The sequence below is a fragment of the Megachile rotundata genome, chromosome 13 (assembly GCF_050947335.1).
Source record: "Megachile rotundata isolate GNS110a chromosome 13, iyMegRotu1, whole genome shotgun sequence".
NCBI lineage: Eukaryota > Metazoa > Arthropoda > Insecta > Hymenoptera > Megachilidae > Megachile > Megachile rotundata.
The window spans coordinates 10,421,698-10,444,951 of record NC_134995.1 but is presented as its reverse complement, the minus strand read 5'-3'; the positions used below and the strand labels follow the sequence as shown (position 1 = coordinate 10,444,951).

General features: G+C 38.6%; 1 protein-coding gene across 1 annotated transcript in view; it reads left to right on the top strand.

Annotated features, from left to right (window-relative positions):
- Positions 1-3,361: 3,361 nt before the first annotated feature.
- The window catches only part of rols (zinc-RING finger and ankyrin repeat domain-containing protein rolling pebbles), a 35,185-nt gene continuing 15,292 nt past the window's right edge, over positions 3,362-23,254 (top strand). Inside the window, exon 1 of the mRNA XM_012291378.2 lies at positions 3,362-3,817. Coding sequence (XP_012146768.2) covers positions 3,754-3,817 — 64 coding nt within the window. The 5' untranslated portion in view covers positions 3,362-3,753. The remainder of the gene's footprint in view (positions 3,818-23,254) is intronic.

Genomic DNA, 23,254 nt, shown 5'->3' with positions numbered 1-23,254 from the left:
CTCCCCAATTCCTAATCCTCCAAATCCCTAATCCCCCAAATGATCAAATCCAGAAATTCCCATGTCCCCAAATCTCTAGCTTGCCATATTTCTATAACCCCAAATCGTAAAATTTCCAAATACTCATCTAATTCCCCAAATTCGTAATCTCCCCAATTCCTAATCCTCCAAATCCCTAATCCCTCAAATTACCAAATTCACAAGTTCTCATGTCCCCAAATCTCTAGCTTGCCATATCTCTATAACCCCAAATCGTAAAATTTCCAAATATTCATCGAATCCCTAATTCCCCAAATTCGTAATCTCCCCAATTCCTAATACTCCAAATCCCTAATTCCCAAAATTTCCAAACCCAGAAATTCCCATGTCCCCAAATCCCTAGCTTGCCATATCTCTATAACCCCAAATTGTAAAATTTCCAAATACTCACCGAATCCCTAATTCCCTAAATTCGTAATCTCCCCAGTTCCTAATCCTCCAAATCCCTAATTCCCCAAATTTCCAAACCCACAAGTACCCATGTCCCCAAATCCCTAGCTTGCCATATCTCTATAACCCTAAATCATAAAATTTCCAAATACTCATCGAATCCCTAATTCCCCAAATTCGTATTCTCCCCAATTCTTAATCCTCTAAATCCCTAATCCCCCAAATGACCAAATCCACAAATTCCCACATCCCCAAATCTTTACATTAATAATCTAGTAACACAAGAACTCAAAAGAACTGAAAACTTGCGAAAATGGCTTCATAAACACGGTAAGTTTTACCTCGTAAAATTATCCTCGAGCCAGCACTGACCGCCATTTGCAGGACCGCTATCCATTTGCCCATCGCAGCGACCTAACCTAACACGATCTTTCGCAAATAACCGAGCCCGAAAAGCGGATTAACAGACAAGATCGAAGGCTTGGCTCTCGACAAAGCCAACATCGTCCAGTCTTTCAGTGTCCTGCTTCTTGATGCGTGCCGTGCAAGGACTTCCACGGACATGCACGTGTATCTAATACGTGTTCACGCCTCGCGGATAAACGAGAGGCCAACTTCTCGGCATTGGACACTTGAACAACAGTAGCATTCCCCTGGAGCAACCTATTACCGCTCGATACTAGTCACCGGCAACTTTGTTTTATTAAATAACTCAACTGCATTGCGCAAACAACCACGCTTACAATTTCTGCGCCGTACTCGATGCTCAATGAAATGCGAACGCAACATTCGATCCGTAAGATATGGTCGTTTAACGTTTCTTTGTTTATCCACCTTTTACTGTGAAGTCAATAAAATTACAATGCGGTGGTATGCTCTGCGATTAATGTCTCTTTGTTGCTATGACTTATGGCGGTATGAATGGTCCTTAATTAATGTCTTCATTTTTCGAGTTTTATAATGTGCACTGTAAATTAAAGCAGGAGACAAATGGATGAATTATAATTTTGAGTTAAGTTGACGGTTAAAAATAAATTCGAGAACTGAGGATAATTCTTGAAGGTTAGAGTAAAAAATGCTTCATGTAGAATTTGCAGTAGAGATATGTCACGATGGAGACATAAACTGGACAGTAAAATGTGCGGACCAATAAAAATAGTGGAAACCAGGAATAATTCTTGAGGATAAGAATACTTCCTGTGACTGCAGACTCGAAGGTCAGAGTAAAAAATATGTACAAAATTTGCACATTTACCAGAGAAGACATAAACTAGGAACATAAGGTAGACAGTAAATCCGGCTGACCAGTAAAAATAGTACCCAGAAATAAATTTTGAGGACCAAAGTATAAAAATACTTCCTGTATAGCAGACTTGAAGAGTAAACAAATAGTCCATACAAAAATTACTAGATTTCAAAATTCCTAGATTCCAAAATTTCTAGATTCCAGAATTTCAAACTTCCAAAATCCCTAGATTCCCAAATACCTAAATTCCCAAATTCCTAGATTCCCAAATCTCTAGAATAAAAATCCCTAGATTGCAAAATCCTTAGATTCCCAAACTCCCAGATTCCAGAATTCCAAACTTCCAAAATCCCTAGATTCCCAAATTTCCAGATTGTCAAATTTCTAAATTCCCAAATTCCTAGATTCCCAAATCTCTAGAATAAAAATCCCTAGATTGAAAAATCCTTAGATTTCCAAACTCCCAGATTCCAGAATTCCAAACTTCCCAAATCCCTAGATTTCCAAATTTCCAAATTCTCAAATACCCAAATTCCTAGATCTCTAGAATAAAAATCCCTAGATTGCAAAATCCTTAGATTCCAAAATCCCTAGATTCCATAATTCCAAACTTCCAAAATACCTAAATTCCCAAATTTCCAAATTTCCAAATACCTAAATTCCCAAATCTCTAGAATAAAAATCCCTAGATTGCAAAATCCTTAGATTCCCAAACTCGCAGATTCCAGAATTCCAAACTTCCAAATTCCCTAGATTCCCAAATTTCCAGATTGTCAAATTTCTAAATTCCCAAATTTCTAGATTCCCAAATCTCTAGAATAAAAATCCCTAGATTGCAAAATCCTTAGATTTCCAAACTCCCAGATTCCAGAATTCCAAACTTCCCAAATCCCTAGATTTCCAAATTTCCAAATTCTCAAATACCCAAATTCCCAGATCTCTAGAATAAAAATCCCTAGACTGCAAAATCCTTAGATTCCAAAATCCCTAGATTCCATAATTCCAAACGTCCAAAATACCTAAATTCCCAAATTTCTAAATACCTAAATTCCCAAATCTCTAAAATAAAAATCCCTAAATTGCAAAATCCTTAGATTCCAAAATCCCAAAATTCCCAAATCTCCAGAATAAAAATCCCTAGATTGCAAAATCTTCAAATTCCAGAACCCCCAGATTCCAAAATTCCAAACTTCCAAAGTCCCTAGATTCCCAAACTTCCAGATTGTCAAATTTCTAAATTCCAAAATCTAAAAATTTCCAAATCCCTAGATACCCAAATTTCTAGATTCCCAAATCCCTAGATTAAAAAATCTCTAGATTCAGACCCCGTAGATCACGAAATTCCTAGATTCAAACGTTCCTAAATTCCCAAGTCCCCAGATTCTCAAAATTACAGAAAAATTACATAAACTAGAAACGAACAAATCAGAACAGTGAAACTAGGAACGCAAGAATAATTCCCTATGCAACGAAAACTAGCTGCATAGCAGACAGGCTAATGCAAGTATCCCGACTCGACCTATATCTCTTCGGGAATAATTAAAATTCCCCTCCCGAAAAAAGAGAGCAAGAGATGCTACGAGGGCGTACAAGTGGCCGGTTGGGTTCTGGAAGCAGAAGACTCGAGAGAGCGATGCGCGCATGCGCCGGGGCGAGTCGGGGCAAGCAAACCAGCGAGGAAGAACGACCATGAAGAGTACGGAGTGGTCGTCGTCGGTTAACCAGCGTCTATCCAGTCAAGCCAGTCGATCAGCCAATCAGGCATCACGCGAGTCGGACCCGGTGGAGTGCTCGAGTGCCCGTCTGGCAGTCGGTGCTCGACCATCGAGCGAGTAACGTTTGTTCTCCGTTTTAACGATCTCCGTTTGACGTTATCGCGCTACGTTTTATTCGGAACACAATGACAGTGCCCCGGGAGCCAGCCTCGTGCACCTACGATCAGACGAGATCGACCTCCGCGAATTATAGTTAACTGTCAGTTCCGAGAATCGTGAGCAGCGTGGTTTGTGTGTGAATAGAAGATGAGAGAGTTGCATCCAGTGGATTAAGCGCCGTTACATCCGTTAGAAAACAACGACATGGCGCCTCCAGACAGGCACAGATCACCCAGGCCGGGATCGGGACTCAGCCTCTCCGTGCTGGGTGAGTTTCGGACACGTTTCGAGATTTTTAGGATTTGGGAAACTTTTCTTTGATAGAAAGATTTAGGGAGAGCTAGATTTCAAGTTTTATTCTGGCGGTAATGTTTCTGTAATAGAAAGAAGGCCTTATCTTGAAGATGTGATTTTATGAGAGGATAGATTTGAGGATCTGAAACGTTTGGTTTGTGTAGCTGAAATGAAGACACTTGAGCAACAAAAGTAGGTTTGAATGTTGGTGCAAGGACTCTTGTGGAAAATGTTTCGATGTCCACAGGTCTGGGTTTGCGAAATTTCAAGCTTAGTTCTGATGTCTTGTTCCAATGTTGCAAAGTCTGAAGGTCTAAATATTTCAAAGTCTGAAAGTTCAAATGTGTGAAAGTCTCAAAGTCCAAATGTATCAAAGGACGAAGAACACTAAATCCAAAGGTCTCAATGTTTCAAAGACCCAAAGTTCCATTTTCTTAAAATTTGTTAATCTCAAAGTTCCACACCTTCAAAGTTCCAAAATGTTCATATAGTTCTATAGTTCTAGTAATCCCAAAAACACTAAATTCCCAAGTCTCAAAATGTTAAAATGTAGAAATTCTATAACTCTGCTAATTCGAAAGTCCTGAAGTCTCCAAGTCTTCAAATCCCAAACTCTCAAATTCCCAAATTACAAGATTTACTAATTCCTTAATTTCTTAACTCCCTAGTTCCCTAATTCCCTAGTTCCCTAACTCCTTAGTTTCCTAATTCTCTAGTTCCCTAATTCCCAACTCCCTAATTCTCTAATTCCTTAACTCCCCAATTTTGCTCATTCCCTAATTCCCTAACCCTCTAATTCCCCCATTCCCTAATTCCCTAACTTGCTAATTCCCTAACTCCCTAATTCCCTAAGTCTCTAATTTCCTAGTTCCCTAATTCCCTAACTCCCTAATTCCCTAATTCTTTAGTTCCTTAACTCTTCAATTTTGCTAATTCCCAAATTCCTTAACCTTCTAATTCCCCAACTCCCTAATTCCCTAACTCCTTAATTCCCTAACTCCCTAATTCCTTAACCTTCTAATTCCCCCACTCCCTAATTCCCTAACTCTTTAATTCCCTAACTCCCTAATTCCCTAACTTGCTAATTTCCTAACTCCCTAATTCCCTAACTCTCTAATTCCCTAATTCCCTAACTCCCTAATTCCCTAATTCTTTAATTCCTTAACTCTCCAATTTTGCTAATTCCCTAATTCCTTAACCCTCTTATTCCCCAACTCCCTAATTGCTTAACTCTTTAATGTCCTAACCCCCTAATTCCCTAATTCCCTAATTCCCCAAACCCTTAATTCCTTAATTCCCCAACCCCTTAATTCCCTAATTCCCCAATTTCGCTAATCCCAAAAGTCCCAACCTATCAAATCTCCCAAATCCCTAATTTCTAAATGTCACCCAGAATCCCACCCCCATCGAACCATCCCCTTCCCTCACCACCATCGCCTTTCCCTCCCTAATTAAAAACCTCCCACAGCATAAGGTAACTCATTCCTCAAGCCTCGATACAGTTTTAATTAACGAATACCGCAGTAGCGTCCGTCCAATTGAACGGCGCTTAGATAGCCTCCCATGCGTTATCGTACTATTACTCTCTTTCTTTTAAATCTCTCCGTACAAGGTCGCCATTAGCGCCGCTCTTGTTCACGATAATCTTCCTCGATATATCTCGTTTTTTGTCGTAATCGTTTTAATGAACGCTCCAAGTGGAGAAACGCTCTCGTGTTTTCGATCGCTAGCCGATTCTAATGATCGGTTGCCGATCAACTTCCACCGGAATCTCTATAATTTTTTCTTTCGTGGCGATTCAATTCTCTGCCGAAACTCCACCCTGGCGAGACAGATAAAATACTGGTTACGCCGCGTTTCTCGGTTACGCGAAACACCTTTGGAATTAATTCTGTTTGACGAAACTCGGGGAAAATGGCTGGGGGCTGAATGTGGATGAGCTAACCTTCTTTAACCCCAAACCTAAAATAACCCCCTGTCTTATAATATCTTCGCTATGTGACGTAATTGTTGAAATGCGACGAATCTGACTGACATTTTCACTATGAATCTAATTTGTGTTCAATTGCAAATCCTAGTCGTCTACCTATGACCTCCATGTCCCTCACATGTGGACATACCTTGGTTGGCTTAATGTTACAACAATGATCAAGTCACCCTGTCACTCGCTGAGGAAATCATAAGTTGAGGGTTAAGAGACTGTCTACACTGTAGACTCTGCACTAAATCGTACTAGTAGCAGGTAGCTAGCTATACCTGTCTGTCATTGAAGAAAGAAAAGAAAGGAGAGAATCATGTGACGTAATTGTTGAAATGCGACGAATCTGGCTGACATTTTCACTATGAATCTAATTTGTGTTCAATTGCAAATCCTAGTCGTCTACCTATGATCTCCATGTCCCTCACATGTGGACATACCTTGTTTGGCTTAATGTTACAACAATGATCAAGTCACCCTGTCTGACGCACTCATTGAGAAAATCATAAGTTGAGGGTTAAGAGACTGTCTACAATGTAGACTGCACTAAATACTAGTAGCAGGTAGCCAGCTATACCTGTTTGTCATTATTAAAAGAAAAGAAAGGAAAGAAATCATTTTCTCTTTTTAACAACAGACCTGTTGCAGGTAAATTTACCTACTGGTCCTTAGGTAACCTGCTTTAGCAAATCAATGTATACAGCACCAGTTACTGTTACAACGTAGATAATCCTTTAAGGTCCTTTGAGGTTTCTCAAGGTTCCTTAACCCCTCGCATTATTTTGACGAGTCTGTCTCGTGACGCACTCGGACTTCGAGCGTGATCAATTTTACTCGAATTTTTAATACACTTCAATTTGGAGTTCAATTGTAATTTGCATAGTCAACGATTGTATAATAACATATTGACATAACATTTTTAATTTCTTTGTCCATTTTAATATTGTAGCTGTAATTAGTCAGCTCTGACTGACACACCTGATAAATAAATTAGAGTGCAAGGTTCCTTATGGTTTCTTTAGAGGTTCATTTAGATGACTACATATACAGGTTCAAGTTCGAATTTAAGGGTGTCGCGATGCACTCACGTAACTCTTTCTTTCTGCGTTGAGGATTGCCGGCGCCAACGTTACGTCACGGCTTACCGTTCCAGGGACGTTATCGCTTGGTAAAATCATCGCGAAGAAATCGGAACAAGTGAGTCACTCGCGGATGACCGAATCCTTAGCGGACGCAATCTCTTGTATATAATTAGGGATTGACCGATTTTTAACCCCTGGTCACTCGTGCATTAAGGTTGGAAGGAATTGGTTCGTAAATTAATTTTGGGTATGATATGAGTCTTTGTTATCTGATCTGATGGCTGATGGCTGATGATTGAAGGATCTGAAGGAAAAGTGTGATTAACATTTTAACTTTCGCTAGTTGTATCACCCCTTTGTATCGAATGGTTTGGCATTTCTCTTGGATCTTATAAATAATTCAGGTATTGAACTCTGAGCTAGAACTGTACGCTGGCAAACATATCAGACCACCCACATATCAAGAATCCATAGATTTAAGAATACTTAGATTCACAAATCCCTAGATTCCCAAATCCCTAGGTTCAAAAATCCCTAAATTCCCAAATTTCTGGATTCTCAAATTCCTAAATTTCCAAATCTACAAATTTCCAAATCCCTAGATACCCAAATTTCTAGATTCCCAAGTCCCTAGGTTCAAAAATCCCTAGATTCCCAAATCCTTACATTCCCAAATCCCTAAATTTCCAAATTTCTGGATTCTCAAATTCCCAAATCTACAAATTTCCAAATCCCTAGATACCCAAATTTCTAGATTCCCAAGTCCCTAGGTTCAAAAATCCCTAGATTCCCAAATCCTTAGATTCCCAAATTTCTAAATTCCCAAATTTCTGGATTCTCAAATTCCTAAATTCCCAAATCTGCAAATTTCCAAATCCCTAGATACCCAAATTTCTAGATTTCCAAGTCCCTAGGTTCAAACATCCCTAGATTCCCAAATCCCTAGATTCCCAAACGCCTAGATTCCCAAATCCATAGATTCTCTAATTTCTATATTCTCAAATTCCTAAATTACCAAATCTAAAAATTTCCAAATCCCTAGATACCCAAATTTTTAGATTCCCAAATCCCTAGGTTCAAAGATCCCTAAATTCCCATATTCCTAGATTCATAAATCCCAAGATTCCAGAATTCCTAAATTTCCAAATTCTTAAAGTCCTAAATTCCCAAATCCCTAGATCACGAAATCCCTAGATTCACAAATCCGTAAATTCAAAAATCCCTAGATTCAAAAATTCCTAAATTCCCAAATCTAAAAATTTCCAAATCTCTAGATACCCAAATTTTTAGATTCCCAAATCCCTAGGCTTAAAGATCCCTAAATTCCCATATTCCTAGATTCCAAAATCCCAAGATTCCAGAATTCGTAAATTCCCAAATTTCCAAATTCCTAAAGTCCTAAATTCCCAAATCCCTAGATCACGAAATCCTTAGATTCATAAATCCATAAATTCCAAAATCCCTAGATTCCAAAATTGCTAAATTTCCAAATCACCAAATTCACCTTAGATTCCAAAATCCCAAGATTCCAGAATTCCCAAATTTCCAAATTTCCAAATTCCTAAAGTCCTAAATTCCCAAATCCCTAGATCACGAAATCCCTAGATTCACAAATCTACAAATTCCAAAATCCCTAGATTCCAAAATTCCTCAATTCCCAAATCTAAAAATTTCCAAATCACCAAATTCACCCTAAATTCCAAAATCCTTAGTCTCCAAAAATCCCCATATTTCAAAATCCCTAGCAAACATATCAAACCACCCACCCTTGAAAATCCCCAAAACGTCCCTATAAACAAATATTCCTAACGATGTTACCAATAATAAAATCGACAATTTGTAAGTTTTATTCCGTTAGTACGTTTTGAGTCGGTCTTAACATTGCCCCTGCACATGACGCGAGTACAGGAAAACCTGTCTGCGAGACGTTGAGTCGCGCTTCTGCGGCCGAGTGGAACCAGCCACTTCCGTTTTGGGAACACGCGTCCGACTGGTTCCCAGGAAACTTATTATTTCGAAAAAGGAGCAGGCATGAACGTAGCCGCCTCGGTCACCGGCCACCTGTTGCACCCAATTAAATGTCGTAATTGACGCTTGCTTTTTGGAGCGTGACAGAACGAACGCTCGCGTTTGGATAGTCTGTTATTATTTTCGTTACCGTTCTCTCGCCCTGTCTGTTTTTTTTTCGTTACTCTTCTCACCCGATACTTTCTCGTCGCAAAAAGTTCTTATCGATTTTCCATTGAGCTCGTGACCTTTTACGATGTATCCGGATCTACTCCATGAGGTATAAGGCTGAAATTTTAATCTTCTTTACTTTTATGCGTGGGTTTCTGTAGAAATGTTCAGATCGATTTTAATATGGCGATGGTTACAGCGTCAACTGGGGTCAAATCATTCTTCGGAACGTAATTTACGTTCATAAAGTTTCAATCTGTTGGAACAGCACGAGTTAAGGGGTTAACTCAGCCTAAATCCTTGCTAAAGATAGCTGTGCTCATTGGTAATCATTCATCTCATAGAAACTTCGGAACAATTTACTCTTGCTGAAGTTTGCGTTTAGTTCTAATTATAATCAAGTGCTGAATGTATAAGGTAGTCAACACTTTAACTTTCTTCAGGGGAATAAGCTGTATGTAACATATTCAGAAAATTGTAGGTTAACAGGTTGACGTCATTGGAGGTTTCAGCGGATTCCATTATTCTACATTATTGATCTGTACAACACGGTAGATATACGTAGATATAACCTTGGAATAGATATGTGACAGATATTTAATACTTTTGCACTAACTGCATCTCGCAAATATCCTTACGTATGGCACTAAGACTATGATATGTGAACCTGTCACAGAAACAAAAGATCATATCTCACATGTCGATAGCAAAAGAAATCATAAGTCCATAATAAAAATATCAATAAAACTGTACAATCTAACCTAACACCAAGTACTTACAAAAGAATTTTTACCAGCTTATCTGAATAATGTAATAAAAGTAAGGAAAAGATTGCATATTGCAACAATGTCAGACATTAAATGGAAGCTGTCCGTTATGCAAATGGCGGAGCAGTGAGACGCGCCGAACGTCGCGACTTATTCAACTCGATCGCTATGGCGTCGATTTCATGGGAGGAATTCTTTTTCGATTCAAGGGGACACGCGTGACGATCGACGGCATAGCTCGCGTGACGACTGATTCATCGGCTGGCAGCGAACCGACGAGTACCGTACGGTGGATTTTCAATGAAGCTGGTAGTTCCTGTCGATGACGCGCCATTGCGAACTCGGTGCACGGGTCAGTTGTCAGTCGACGACTCGATTGCGATTCTTTTGTACCGGTGTGCATTCCTCGACGTCTAATCTGCATTTTTGTCGGGTTGCTTTGACAATCGCGCTCAACGATTTTTGTAAAATGATGGATTTTTCGATTCTAAATTATAAGAAGTTTGTGTGATGTCTCTCTTATTCAGATCTTTCTGTTTATTATTTTATTTTGACAGATGTAGCGTTCTTTTTATTATAAACAAGGGAAAATATGAGTCTACTTCATCGCTTTTGAAGTGATGCGCGTCATGGGTGCGTCAGGATATTACATGGCAAGAGTTTAACAGTCAGAATACTGACTTCGTTATAATCAGAATTAAATGCAAACTTCACCTGCAGTGAAAATATGAGTCCCCTTCATCGCATTTGAAGCGATGTGCGTCATGGGTGCGTCAGGATATTACATGGCAAGAGTTTAACAGTCAGATACTGACTTCGTTATAATCAGAATTTAATGCAAACTTCACCTGCAGTGAAAATATGAGTCCACTTCATCGCATTTGAAGCGATGTGCGTCATGGGTGCGTCAGGATATTACATGGCAAGAGTTTAACAGTCAGAATACTGACTTCGTTATAATCAGAATTAAATACAAACTTCACCTGCCGTGAAAATATGAGTCTACTTCATCGCATTTGAAGTGATGTGCGTCATGGGTGCGTCACGAGTGCGTCATGACACTATATGGCAAGAGTTTAACAGTGAAACTTCAACTTGCATAAAACGAGAATTGAAGGCAAACTTCACCTTCATTGAAAATATGAGTCTACTTCATCACATTCGAAGTTGTGTGCGTCACGAGTGCGTCACGAGTGCATCATGACACTATATGGCAAGAGTTTAACAGTGAAACGTCAACTTGCATAAAACGAGAATTGAACGCAAACTTCACCTTCATTGAAAACATGAGCCCACTTCATCACACTCAAAGTTGAGTGCGTCACGAGTGCGTCATGATATTATATGGCAAGAGTTTAACAGTGAAACGTCAACTTGCATAAAACGAGCATTGAATGCAAACTTCACCTTCATTGAAAATATGAGTCTACTTCATCACACTCGAAGTTGTGTGCGTCACGAGTGCGTCACGAGTGCGTCATGACACTATATGGCAAGAGTTTAACAGTGAAACTTCAACTTGCATAAAACGAGAATTGAACGCAAACTTCACCTTCATTGAAAACATGAGTCTACTTCATCACACTCGAAGTTGAGTGCGTCACGAGTGCGTCACGAGTGCGTCATGACACTATATGGCAAGAGTTTAACAGTGAAACGTCAACTCGCATAAAACGAGAATTGAACGCAAACTTCACCTTCATTGAAAATATCAGACCACTTCATAAACTGAAGTGCGTCACGAGTGCGTCACGACATAATACTGCACGATATTACACGCCAGGCATTGTTAGGTCTGGGTCATACAAAACCACGACAATATTCGAGTAATGTCAGCAGCAACCTGCTACAGCTTTTCCAGCCACGATTTATGTCGCAATCGAACCAGACCGCACGTGACAGATTGCGAACAGACCCGCACAAATTAAATCATTCATTCTCCGGCCTTTATCCCCGCCATTATGGTGTCCGATTCTTACCGGGCCTCAACAGGATCCAGTTTTCGCGACTTCCTGCACGGCTTTTTTCCGCTCCGTCGTTTAATCGACTGGCTTATGAATGAACAGCGTCAATTAGCGAAATTTTCAACGTTTCGCAAGATGGAAGGTGTACGACGTGTTTTCGCGTGGATTACGCAAGCAACGTTTGGAGGTTCGATTACGGAGATCCAAAGTCCCACGCGATTTCTGCCACGATATCGATACCTCTCGCCCGTTATTATAGGTCACCGTTATCTTTCTATGAATCTTGATAAGTTCGACGAGATAAGGTCCGAGCGGTGCTCGCGCGAATCGCCGCGAAACGATAATTGGCTCGCCGTACTAATTTCTTTTCTCCTCCATTTCCTTTACCTGAAACTACCGAGGGACTTTTGAAATTAGGGGTTATGAATTTAGGGATATTGTAATCTATAGACCTTTGAATCTAGGGATTTTAGAATCCAGAAATTTTGAAATCTAAGTCTCGTTTTTATTAGCACTAAATATTCGATGCAAACGATTGCATAATTCGATAAATGATTAAAAATGTTGAGGTCCTTCAACCATTTCTATCCTACAATATTTTTAAAATTACAAATCCCTAACACCCCATACAGTGAACAAAAATATACCAACTCCTAGTGTCCTAGAACTGTCCCCTTTTAACAACTCCGTCACCGGCAATTTCATAAATTTCCCAAATCGTGACTCCACAAACGAATCCTCAATCGACTCTCACAGTGTATTCCTCGTCACGTTGTCCCATAGATTGTAGATACAAGTGAACCGACAATAGAGTGAAAAGCACGAAGTTCCCTGGTGTTTTACAATTTTCCTTGACCTGTTGGAACCTGCGGTTCTGTGTGTCGGGAGAGGGTGAGGACACTCGGGACAGCTCTCGGTGTGTGTACAACACGGAGCTCTCGTCCGTCTGGGTAAAGAATAGAGGCGGAGGGTCGAGGAGCAGCGGACACCAGTCCTACCAGTCGTGTCTGGGACATCCATTCTGAGAAACCTGCCAAGTTAATAGCCGATGTACCCGAGTAGGAAGTCCGTTGGCCTCTCTCGTCTGCCAACGTTGGGATCGTCCGCTCCCTAATTCCGAAGCGAGCGGACTACTCGAACCTTTCGAATACGTACAGTCGGGAGCAGATGTGTCTTGCTTGAGGAAAATATCGAGCGCGATCTGAATCCTATTATATGGTTCGTTTCTGGGAACTTTTTGGACGTTTCAGAAGTTGGGTGGATTGAGAATTTGGAGGGGTGAAGGTTTTGGGATGTTGATTTGGAGATTAAGGATAGGGAAATTTAGGATTTAGGAATGTAGGAATTTGGGGATTTGGGAAATGGAAGATTAAGTATTTGGGGATATAGAAATTTGGGAATCTAGGAATTTGGTTGACTAGAAATTTGAGGATTTAATAAATTGGGAATCCAGGAATTTAGGGATCTAGAAATTTGGGAATCTAGGAATTTGAGAACCCCAAAATTTGAAAATCTAGGGATTTGGGAATTTAGGAATTTAGGAATTTGGGAATTTAGGGATTTGGGAATTTAGGGATTTGGGAATTTAGGGATTTGGGAATTTAGGGATTTGTGAATTTAGGGATTTGGGAATTTAGGAATTTTGCAATCTAGGTATTTGGGAATTTAGGGATTTGGGAATTTAGGGATTTGGGAATTTAGGGATTTGGGAATTTAGGGATTTGGGAATTTAGGGATTTGGGAATTTAGGGATTTGGGAATTTAGGGATTTGGGAATTTAGGGATTTGGGAATTTAGGAATTTTGCAATCTAGGGATTTGGGAATTTAGGGATTTGGGAATTTAGGGATTTGGGAATTTAGGGATTTGGGAATTTAGGGATTTGGGAATTTAGGGATTTGGGAATTTAGGGATTTGGGAATTTAGGGATTTGGGAATTTAGGGATTTGGGAATTTAGGGATTTGGGAATTTAGGGATTTAGGAATTTAGGGATTTGGGAATTTAGGAATTTTGCAATCTAGGGATTTGGGAATTTAGGAAATTGACAATCTAGGAATTTGGGAATTTAGGAATTTTGCAATCTAGGGATTTTGCAATCTAGGGATTTGGGAATTTAGAAATTTGAGAATCTAGGAATTTGGAAATCTAGGGATTTGGGAACTTAGACATTTTGCAATCTAACGATTTGGGAATCTAGGGACTTGGGAATTTAGGAATTTGGGAAATTAAGAATTTTGCAATGTAGGGATTTGGGAATCTAGGGATTCGGGAATTTAGAAATGTGGAATCTAGAGATTTGGGAATCTGGGAATTTGGTAATTTAGATATTTTGGAATCTAGGGATTTTGAGAATACAGGAATTTTGGAATCTTCGGAATTGGAAAATATAGGGAATTTGGGAATCTGAGGATTTGGAATCTAGGGATTTGGGAATCTAGGAAATTTGGGAAATTAGAATTTTTGTAATCTAGGGATTTGTGTACCTGGCAATTTTGTAATCTACGGAATTTGTAATCTAGGGAATTTGGGAATCTAGTGATTGTGGAATCTAGGGATTCGGGAATCAAGTGATTTTTGAAGTCTACATATTCGATAATCTAGCAATTCGGAAATCCAGAAATTCTGCAATCTGGGATCATTTTGAAAATTATACATCTAAAAACCTAAAAATTCACATATTTAGAAATCTAGAAACTTCAAGATTTAAAAGCTTGAAACTTTAAGCACTGCAACAGTAAAATTAGAAAACCTAAAAATGTCGAGTTCAAAATTTGAAAATTTGAAAATTTAAAAAATGCAATATATGAGATAACGTCCCCGTCCAAAGGAAGCCCCGATGCACTCGATTGTACACACACGGGAGAGGTTTCTGCGCGCGATTAAACCAGTTTTTGCCGCGAACGCGTTTCACGCGAGCGGACTCTTTAATTCCGCGGATTATCGTGACGCTTCATCTACCTTCGTTACAACGCTATGCAATTCCTTTGTGCAACTCTTGAAATTCTTTCGCGGTGCCTCAGCCGGGAGCGCTGTTCGAAACTGAACCGGGATCCGATCCTTGAAAGTTCAACTGTTTGCGAATGTACTTAAACGGTTTTGGAACACGTACAGTCTCGTGTGAAACCTCGTGATGCAACAGCATCACAAACACTTGTGATGCATCAGATTTATTCTTGAGGCCTCTAGAAAATGTCTACGTAGAGCTTTCATTATTACTTTTATTATAAAATGGCTACCTGGCACTTATAGAGGACCATCAAGTTTGAAACAACAAGTTGAAACAATTAAAGTTTGATGCCACAATAGTACTGCAAAATGTCACTTCTGATGCATCAAATTTAACCTTGAGGCCTCTAGAAAATGTCTACGTAGAGCTTTCATTATTATTTTTATTATAAAATGGCTGCCTGGCACTTATAGAGGACCATTGAAGATCCGAAACCTCCGCACTCGGAATTTTGATAAAAACGTAATCTGCACTATCAACTTATTTTTTTATAAAACTCCCCCATTTCCGGTTACTTCATGACCTCCCATCACCATAGAATTCGAAACGAGCCCAAAGATTATGCACCAGTAGACTCGAGTTGTTAGCATCCAGAATCTTTTCTATTCCAGATCTATTTTCGATGATATCAGAGTTTTCTTTACAGAAAGCCTCTATTCTCCGTGAGGGAAATTAATGAGGGTATCCCACGCGAAGGTTTATGGAAGAACAGTCATCCACGAACATCCATTCTTTTCCTTAGGTCGATTTCTTTGCGCCTATTATTCAGTGTCGCACGGTTATTATTACTATCGAATGTTGGCCTTGTAAGTTAATATGTTAGCCTTGCACGCGAGCACCTCTTCGAATATTAAACGTTCGAAACTACGTCGATAACGCGTTCGGTAAACGTGGCATTCTCCGGGAACGATAATTTGTTACTAGAGATCGGTGGAAAAAACTCGTCTTCGCTATTTATATCGCACGAGCCGTGTATTTGATAACGCAACGATCGTGCCTCGTACTCTGCAATCGCTTTGTTATTCAATAATCGACGTTACGCAATCGCTGCTTCCTCCAAATGAATGTTTATCGACGCTCGGGTTAATTAGTTTTTTATTCAAAACTTTCTCTCCCTTGATGCTGCAATACTTTTTCGCACGTTAATTGCTTCTTTTCACGCTTACTCATCGCGTTGACATTGATGCGAATCTTTGCGTAGAATTTAGACATTTTTTTCGAACGTTTCATTTTTAGTGGCGATAAATATTCGATTTGGAAGTTTGGGAATTTTGGAATTTAGAGATTTTGGGATCTAGGGATTTTTACTCTGGAGATTTGGGAATTTTTAGATCTTTAGAGTTTAGTTTTGAAATTAGAATTTTTAGAATTCAAGGATCTCTAGAATCCAAGGATCCCTAGAATCCAAGGATCCCTCGAATCCAAGAATCCCTAGAATCCAAAGATCCCTGGAATCCAAGGATCCCTAGAGTCCAAGGATCCCTAGAATCCAAGGATCCCTAGATTCCAAGGATCCCTAAAATCCAAGAATCCCTAGAGTCCAAGAATCCCTAGAATCCAAGGATCCCTGGAATCCAAGAATCCCTAAAATCCAAGGGTCCCTAGAATCCAAGGGTCCCTAGAATCCAACGGTCCCTAGAATCCAAGGGTCCCTAGAATCCAAGAATCCCTAGAATCCAAGGATCTCTAGAATCCAAGGATCCCTAGAATTCAAGGATCCCTAAAATCCAAGGGTCCCTAGAATCCAAGGGTCCCTAGAATCCAAGAATCCCTAGAATCCAAGAATCCCTAGAATCCAAGAATCCCTAGAATCCAAGAATCCCTAGAATCCAAGAATCCCTAGAATCCAAGAATCCCTAGAATCCCAGAATCCCTAGAATCCAAGAATCCCTAGAATCCAAGAATCTCCAGAGTCCCTAGAATCCCTGAAGTCCCTAGAATCCCTAGAATCCTAGAATCCCTAGAATATCTAGAATCTCTAGAATCCTAGAATCCAAGAACCCCCAGAATCCCTAGAATCCCTGGAATCCCTAGAATCCCCTGAATCCCTTGAATCCCTAGAATCCCTAGAATCCCCAGAATCCCTAGAATCCAAAATTCCTAACCCTACACTCCTTAATCCTATTTCCCCTAAACCTACACTCCTCCACCCTACACAGTTACATAATAAATTTTTTTCCCAATAAATCGATTAAGTTAGATTCGTAGCGCCAGTCACATGGGCATAAACGATCGCTGATAGAAGGTCGAATAATCTGAACGAAGTTCAATGCGTCGATATCTCGACAGTAAAAATTGATCAGTGAAATACACACGAGTTAACGACCGATTGGTTATTACAACCGGCAGATAGATCTCGTTCTAAAATCGAAAGAAGTCTTTTCTTAGCTCTTCATCGTGGTTAATTCCGTCCACTGATAGAAACATCCTCTTATCGACGACTCTGAGGAACGTCTGCTATGTCTGCGTGGACTAATCGACTAAATGAAGCAACCGCAAGAAAATCAAACCCCCATTTTCGTTACGAGAGCAATTTATAATTAACACTTCGATTACCAACGGGGTTATCAATGGTAGTCACCTCGGATGTTGTATAATAACGTAATTAACACTTGGCTGGTTAAGGTGAGTCGATGGACTCACCTAATTCTCGCTTGCTCTATAATGAATATAATTAGGGAGGTGGTTTCTTGAACTGTTCTGAAATCTTTTGGAAAATTTTTAGTAAAAATAATTTTGTAGTATTTGTAAAAATTGGAGGTGGTGATAAGTTAGTAACTGAATTAATACCTGGTGATACAGGTTTAGGTACTGATGTGATAATGTGTTCAAATATTAATGTATTCATATGTTAATTGACTTGCTTATTAATATATTCACATGTGAACTTCATATGTTAATGTACTGTCGTATTAACCTACTCATATGTTCATGTGTTGATATATCTATGTATCAATACACACATGTGGTAATATACTCATGTATTAATGTACTTACATATGAACATATTCATACGATAATATATTCCTACCTCAATGTACTCATATGTTAATATGCTCACATATTATTGTACTCATATGTTAATATATTCATATGTACTCCAGTATTGATCTGCTGATATGTTGATGTACATATGTGCTAATATATTCGTGTATCATTACACACATATGTTAACATACTCATGTATCAATATACTGACATATAAACATACTCATACGACAATATATTCGTACCTCAATACAACTCATATGTTAACAAGCTCACATATTAATACACACATATGTTAATATATTCATATGACTCAATATGTTCATATGTTAACATACTCACACATGAATACGTGTATATGAACATACATACATGAACATACTCATACAATATACTCACATGTTAACATGCTCACATATTAATGCACTCATATGTTAATATATTCATATGACTCAATATGCTCATATGTTAACATACTCACACATGAATACTTGTATATGAACATACATACATGAGCATACTCATACAATATACTCATATGTTAATACTCCCACATAAGTATTAAATACTCTCAAAAGTCCATGCACCCAAGAGTTAATAAAAAGAACAAACCAACTCTAACTCGAACATCTAAATTAATTTCCTCCACCAACCAATTTGCCGATGTTTTCCAATAAACAGCAATTATCATGGCAGTATATAACCGCGACAAAGTGTGTCGAACGAACAATGAAAACCTCTGAACGTTCGATCACTGTCATCCGCGTCGTGTTCGACGATGAAATTACGCCCGGCGATGATCAGCATCGAAACACGAGCATCAGAACGTGAAACGTTCGGTTACGCGCGATTGAATAAAGCTCTCTCGGGCTCTCCGAGACATCAGCCTCGTTAAGCGTGCCATGGAAATCGTTCTGTAAACGGTACAGCCACTTTTCACATACCTAACACACGAAAATAAAAAAACTGAACAATTTATAATCGTAGCCATGATAAACTATTATGGCCGAACAATTTCTTGCGGCATAACACGCTGATCTACGTGTAAATTCTTCGTCACGATTTATTTCCTCCGTTTACGTTCATATGCTGATGTTTTTTATGTACGAACCATTTGCAAATCATTATTCCGCGTTGCACGGCTGATATGTGTGTGTGGGTGATATATCGAGATGTACGTCAAGTTCCGATATAACGCGATCGACGTACTTAGTGATATTTATAACAGTACGTTGCCATATTTATGGATTTTTAGGTTAGGTTGCTATGAACTTATGTTTATGTATGTTTGAAACTCTATATCTCTAGAATATTATGGAACCCAATGTCCCTAGAACTCTATATCCACAAAACTATATATCCCTAAAACTATATATCCCTAGATCTCTATATTCCTAGAACTATATATCCCTAGATCTCTAAAGTCCCCAGATCTCTATATTGCGAGATCTCCATTTTCCTAGAATTCCATATTCCTAGGATTCCACATTCCTAAAACTCTATATCCCTAGATCTCTAAAATCCCCAGATCTCTATTTTCCTAGAATTCTATATTCCTAGGATTCCACATTCCTGGAACTCTACATTTCTAGATCTCTAAAATCCCTAGATCTCTATATTGCTAGATCTCTATTTTCCTAGAATTCTATATTCCTAGGATTCCACATTCCTAGAACTCTACATTTCTAGATCTCTAAAATCCCCAGATCTCTATTTTCCTAGAATTCTATATTCCTAGGATTCCACATTCCTGGAACTCTACATTTCTAGATCTCTAAAATCCCTAGATCTCTATATTGCTAGATCTCTATATTCCTAGAATTCTATATTCCTAGGATTCCACATTCCTAGAACTCTATATCCCTAGATCTCTAAAATCCCCAGATCTCCATATTGCTAGATCTCTATATTCCTAGGATTCCACATTCCTAGAACTCTATATCCCTAGATCTCTAAAATCCCCAGATCTCCATATTGCTAAATCTCTATATTCCTAGGATTCCACATTCCTAGATCTCTATATCCCTAGAATTATATATCCCTAGATCTCTATATCCCTAGAACTCTATGCTCCTAAAACCCTACATTCCCAGATATCCTAATTGTACCTCAAGATTCACTCTTACGATTCAACTAACAAGCACGAACTTTATCATATGTGTTCAAAACTTTCTCGCTTGTTTCTCAAACAAAGACGACAACCGCCAGGTTGTTATTGACAAAGATCCAGCAAGCTTTTCCACGAACCAGCCTCGCTGCCTTTAGATTTTAATCCGAGAAAACGACCGACTCGATAAACGAGAGATAACCCGAGAAGTTTTCCCGCTCGTCTACGATTTAATCTGTACCGCTCTTATCTATCTGTTATCGGGCTGTGACTAGAGACTCTTGTTATCTCGTGGAAACGAACAGGTAAGCTCTATTCCAGCCGACGTTGCGCTCTTACAGGTTAGAAACCGTGATTATCCTGAGGCACTGCGCGTAATTAAAGAACGTAAGGAACGGAGATGTCGAGCCGCCATCTTGACACTTTTTGGCGGGAAGAAATGGCGGGAAGTCGGCTAACTTTTTGACGGGAAATTAACCAACTTTTTGGCGGGAAACTAACCAACTTTTTGGCGGGAACTCGGCCACCTTTTTGACGGGAAATCGACCACCTTTTTGACGGGAAATCGACCACCTTTTTGGCGGGAATAATTGGCGGGAACTCGGCTAACTTTTTGGCGGGAAACTTGCCAACTTTTTGGCGGGAATAATTGGCGGGAACTTGGCTAACTTTTTGGCGGGAAACTAACCAACTTTTTGGCGGCAGCAATTAAACTCGTGAAAGTCAAATTACGAATTATTTGAATAACCTTCTGTCAACAGTAAAAAATAAAGTAAATCAATTTGAAAATCTAATGTTAGCTAATTTCGAGAGGCATCCGGTAAACCGTACTTTCCGATCTCTCAATTATCCCGTTTTCCCGGTTCGAATACTCGAGGAATTGAATGCGTCGAGAAAGTCGGCGCCGTTTGGCGGCCATGTTCGATTTTAGCCGATTTATTCCTCTTCTGTCGGGAGACATGGCTCACCATAGGCGATCGGGTTTGTTAGCCTCCCGGTATAAGCGTCGATTTAAATACAACCGTAGGTAGGGTAACTTTCTCTCACTCTTCAGGGTACCGAATAACGATTATTACGCGTGACTCGCCGAAACGATCGTAACGCTGTGACCGATCTACGGTTACCTGATCAATTTTTATTGGAATTTTATCGCGTTCTAATGTTGAACCTCTCGATACACATTAGTACTTACGATCTGTTTATGTCTTTACGTGCTTCAAGGTTTTTATGAACTTTTTATAGTTTTTGGATCGATTTGCGGATGTTTAATAAATATTTAAATTTAATAACTGTATTTAGGTTATATTTAAATTGAAAGTAAACTTAAGTAAATTTAAGTAAACTTAAGTAAGGTGTTCATAAGAGGATGTTCATAATGAAGATGTCCATAAGAGGATAAAGACGGAATAACTGTATTGATCACAAGTGGCATGAATCACCAGTGATAATTCACTACTTTCCTCTTATCTCCCTTACAATTAATTTCCACAAATCAGAAGAATAAATATCAGATACCAAGCACTAGATTCTCTAATTGATTGCAGTCAATTTGCCGGAAATTGATTCGCAAAACCTAGAATGTTCGTATCTATAAAACCTTGCGCTATACCGTCATTACCTTGCATTATACCGCCATTAGCTTGTATTATATCGCTATTACCTCGCGCTATATCGCCCTCGGCAAAAGAACGAAAGCGTGCTAAATGTGAAACAGTGTTCCCGGGATTTCGATTCGGGTCACTCGATTTACGAGGACGCTGAGTGGCAACGAACGGAGAACGGAAACGAAGGAGAGACCTGGACAGGTGGGTCTCCGGTGTGGACGTCGTCGACGCGTCCTTTTGCCTCCGTGAACAGACTTTAATCGTGGCCGTTCTCGCTCTGCTGGCCCGACTACGTCGTATTTTATCGCTGTCCCTCGAGACCACGGTTGAACGGACCAGAGAGAAAGAGAAGTCTGTGGTACAGAGAGAAATGCTCGATTTAACCGATTTGCCAAAGGAGAGTATCAAGTGATATTCTGGACACTTTTCAAGTTTAAGAAGAGTCTTCAGTGTCAGCCATTTTGTGTTGCTTTGATAATGATACAAAAGATGATACAAAGATGGTATAAAAAATGGTACAGTAATAAAAAAATGATACAAACAATGATACAAAAGATGGTACAAAAATTGGTTCAATAATAAGAAAAATGATACAAACAATGATACAAAAGATGGTACAAAAAATGGTACAATAATAAGAAAAATGATACAAACAATGATACAAAGTGGTACAAAAAATGGTACAATGATACAATGATACAAATAATGATACAAATAATGATACAAAAGATGATACAAAAAATGGTACAATAATAAAAAAAAATGATACAAACAGTGATACAAACAATGATACAAAAAATGGTACAAAAAATGGGACAATGATACAATGATACAAAAAATGGTACAAAAATTGGTACAATGATACAATGATACAAAAAATGCTACAAAAAATGGTACAATGATACAATGATACAATCAATGATACAAAAGATGATACAAAAAATGGTACAATAATAAAAAAAATGATACAAACAATGATACAAAAAATGGTACAAAAATTGGTACAATGATACAATGATACAAAAAATGCTACAAAAAATGGTACAATGATACAATGATACAAACAATGATACAAAAGATGATACAAAAAATAGTACAATAACAAAAAAGATGATACAAACAATGATACAAACAATGATACAAACAATGATACAAGCAATGATACAGACAATGATACAAAAAATGGTAGAAAAAATGATACAAACAATGATACAAAAAATGATACAAAAAATGGTACAATGATACAATGATACAATGATATGAACAATGATACAAAATAATGGTATAATAATACAAAAAAATGATACAAACAATGACACAAAAAATGATACAAACAATGATGCAAATGATATGATGTAAATATTGTAACAAGAAGTGTTTAGTATTCAGAATATTTTTTATTGTTACACAGTACTATTGAAAAATATAAAGCAGATCCAAAAGTAGATGTAGTTCCACAGGATTTTAAAACGAAATTCTTGATTTTGTTCTCTAAAGAAATTTTCAAGATCGTGTAATGACTCACTGAATTTTTTTTAATAATGTTTCATAGTAATTTTGTTTGTTCAAGTCAGTTGTCAGATTGAATCTTGAGGGCGCCACTAGTGCGGCGCCACTTTAGCTGACATAGTAAAAATGGACACCTGTAGCAATATTTACATTGTAGCAGCACTAAGAAACTACATATGTATATTATAGACATATGTCATACTATTATATTAGATTCAATACACAGT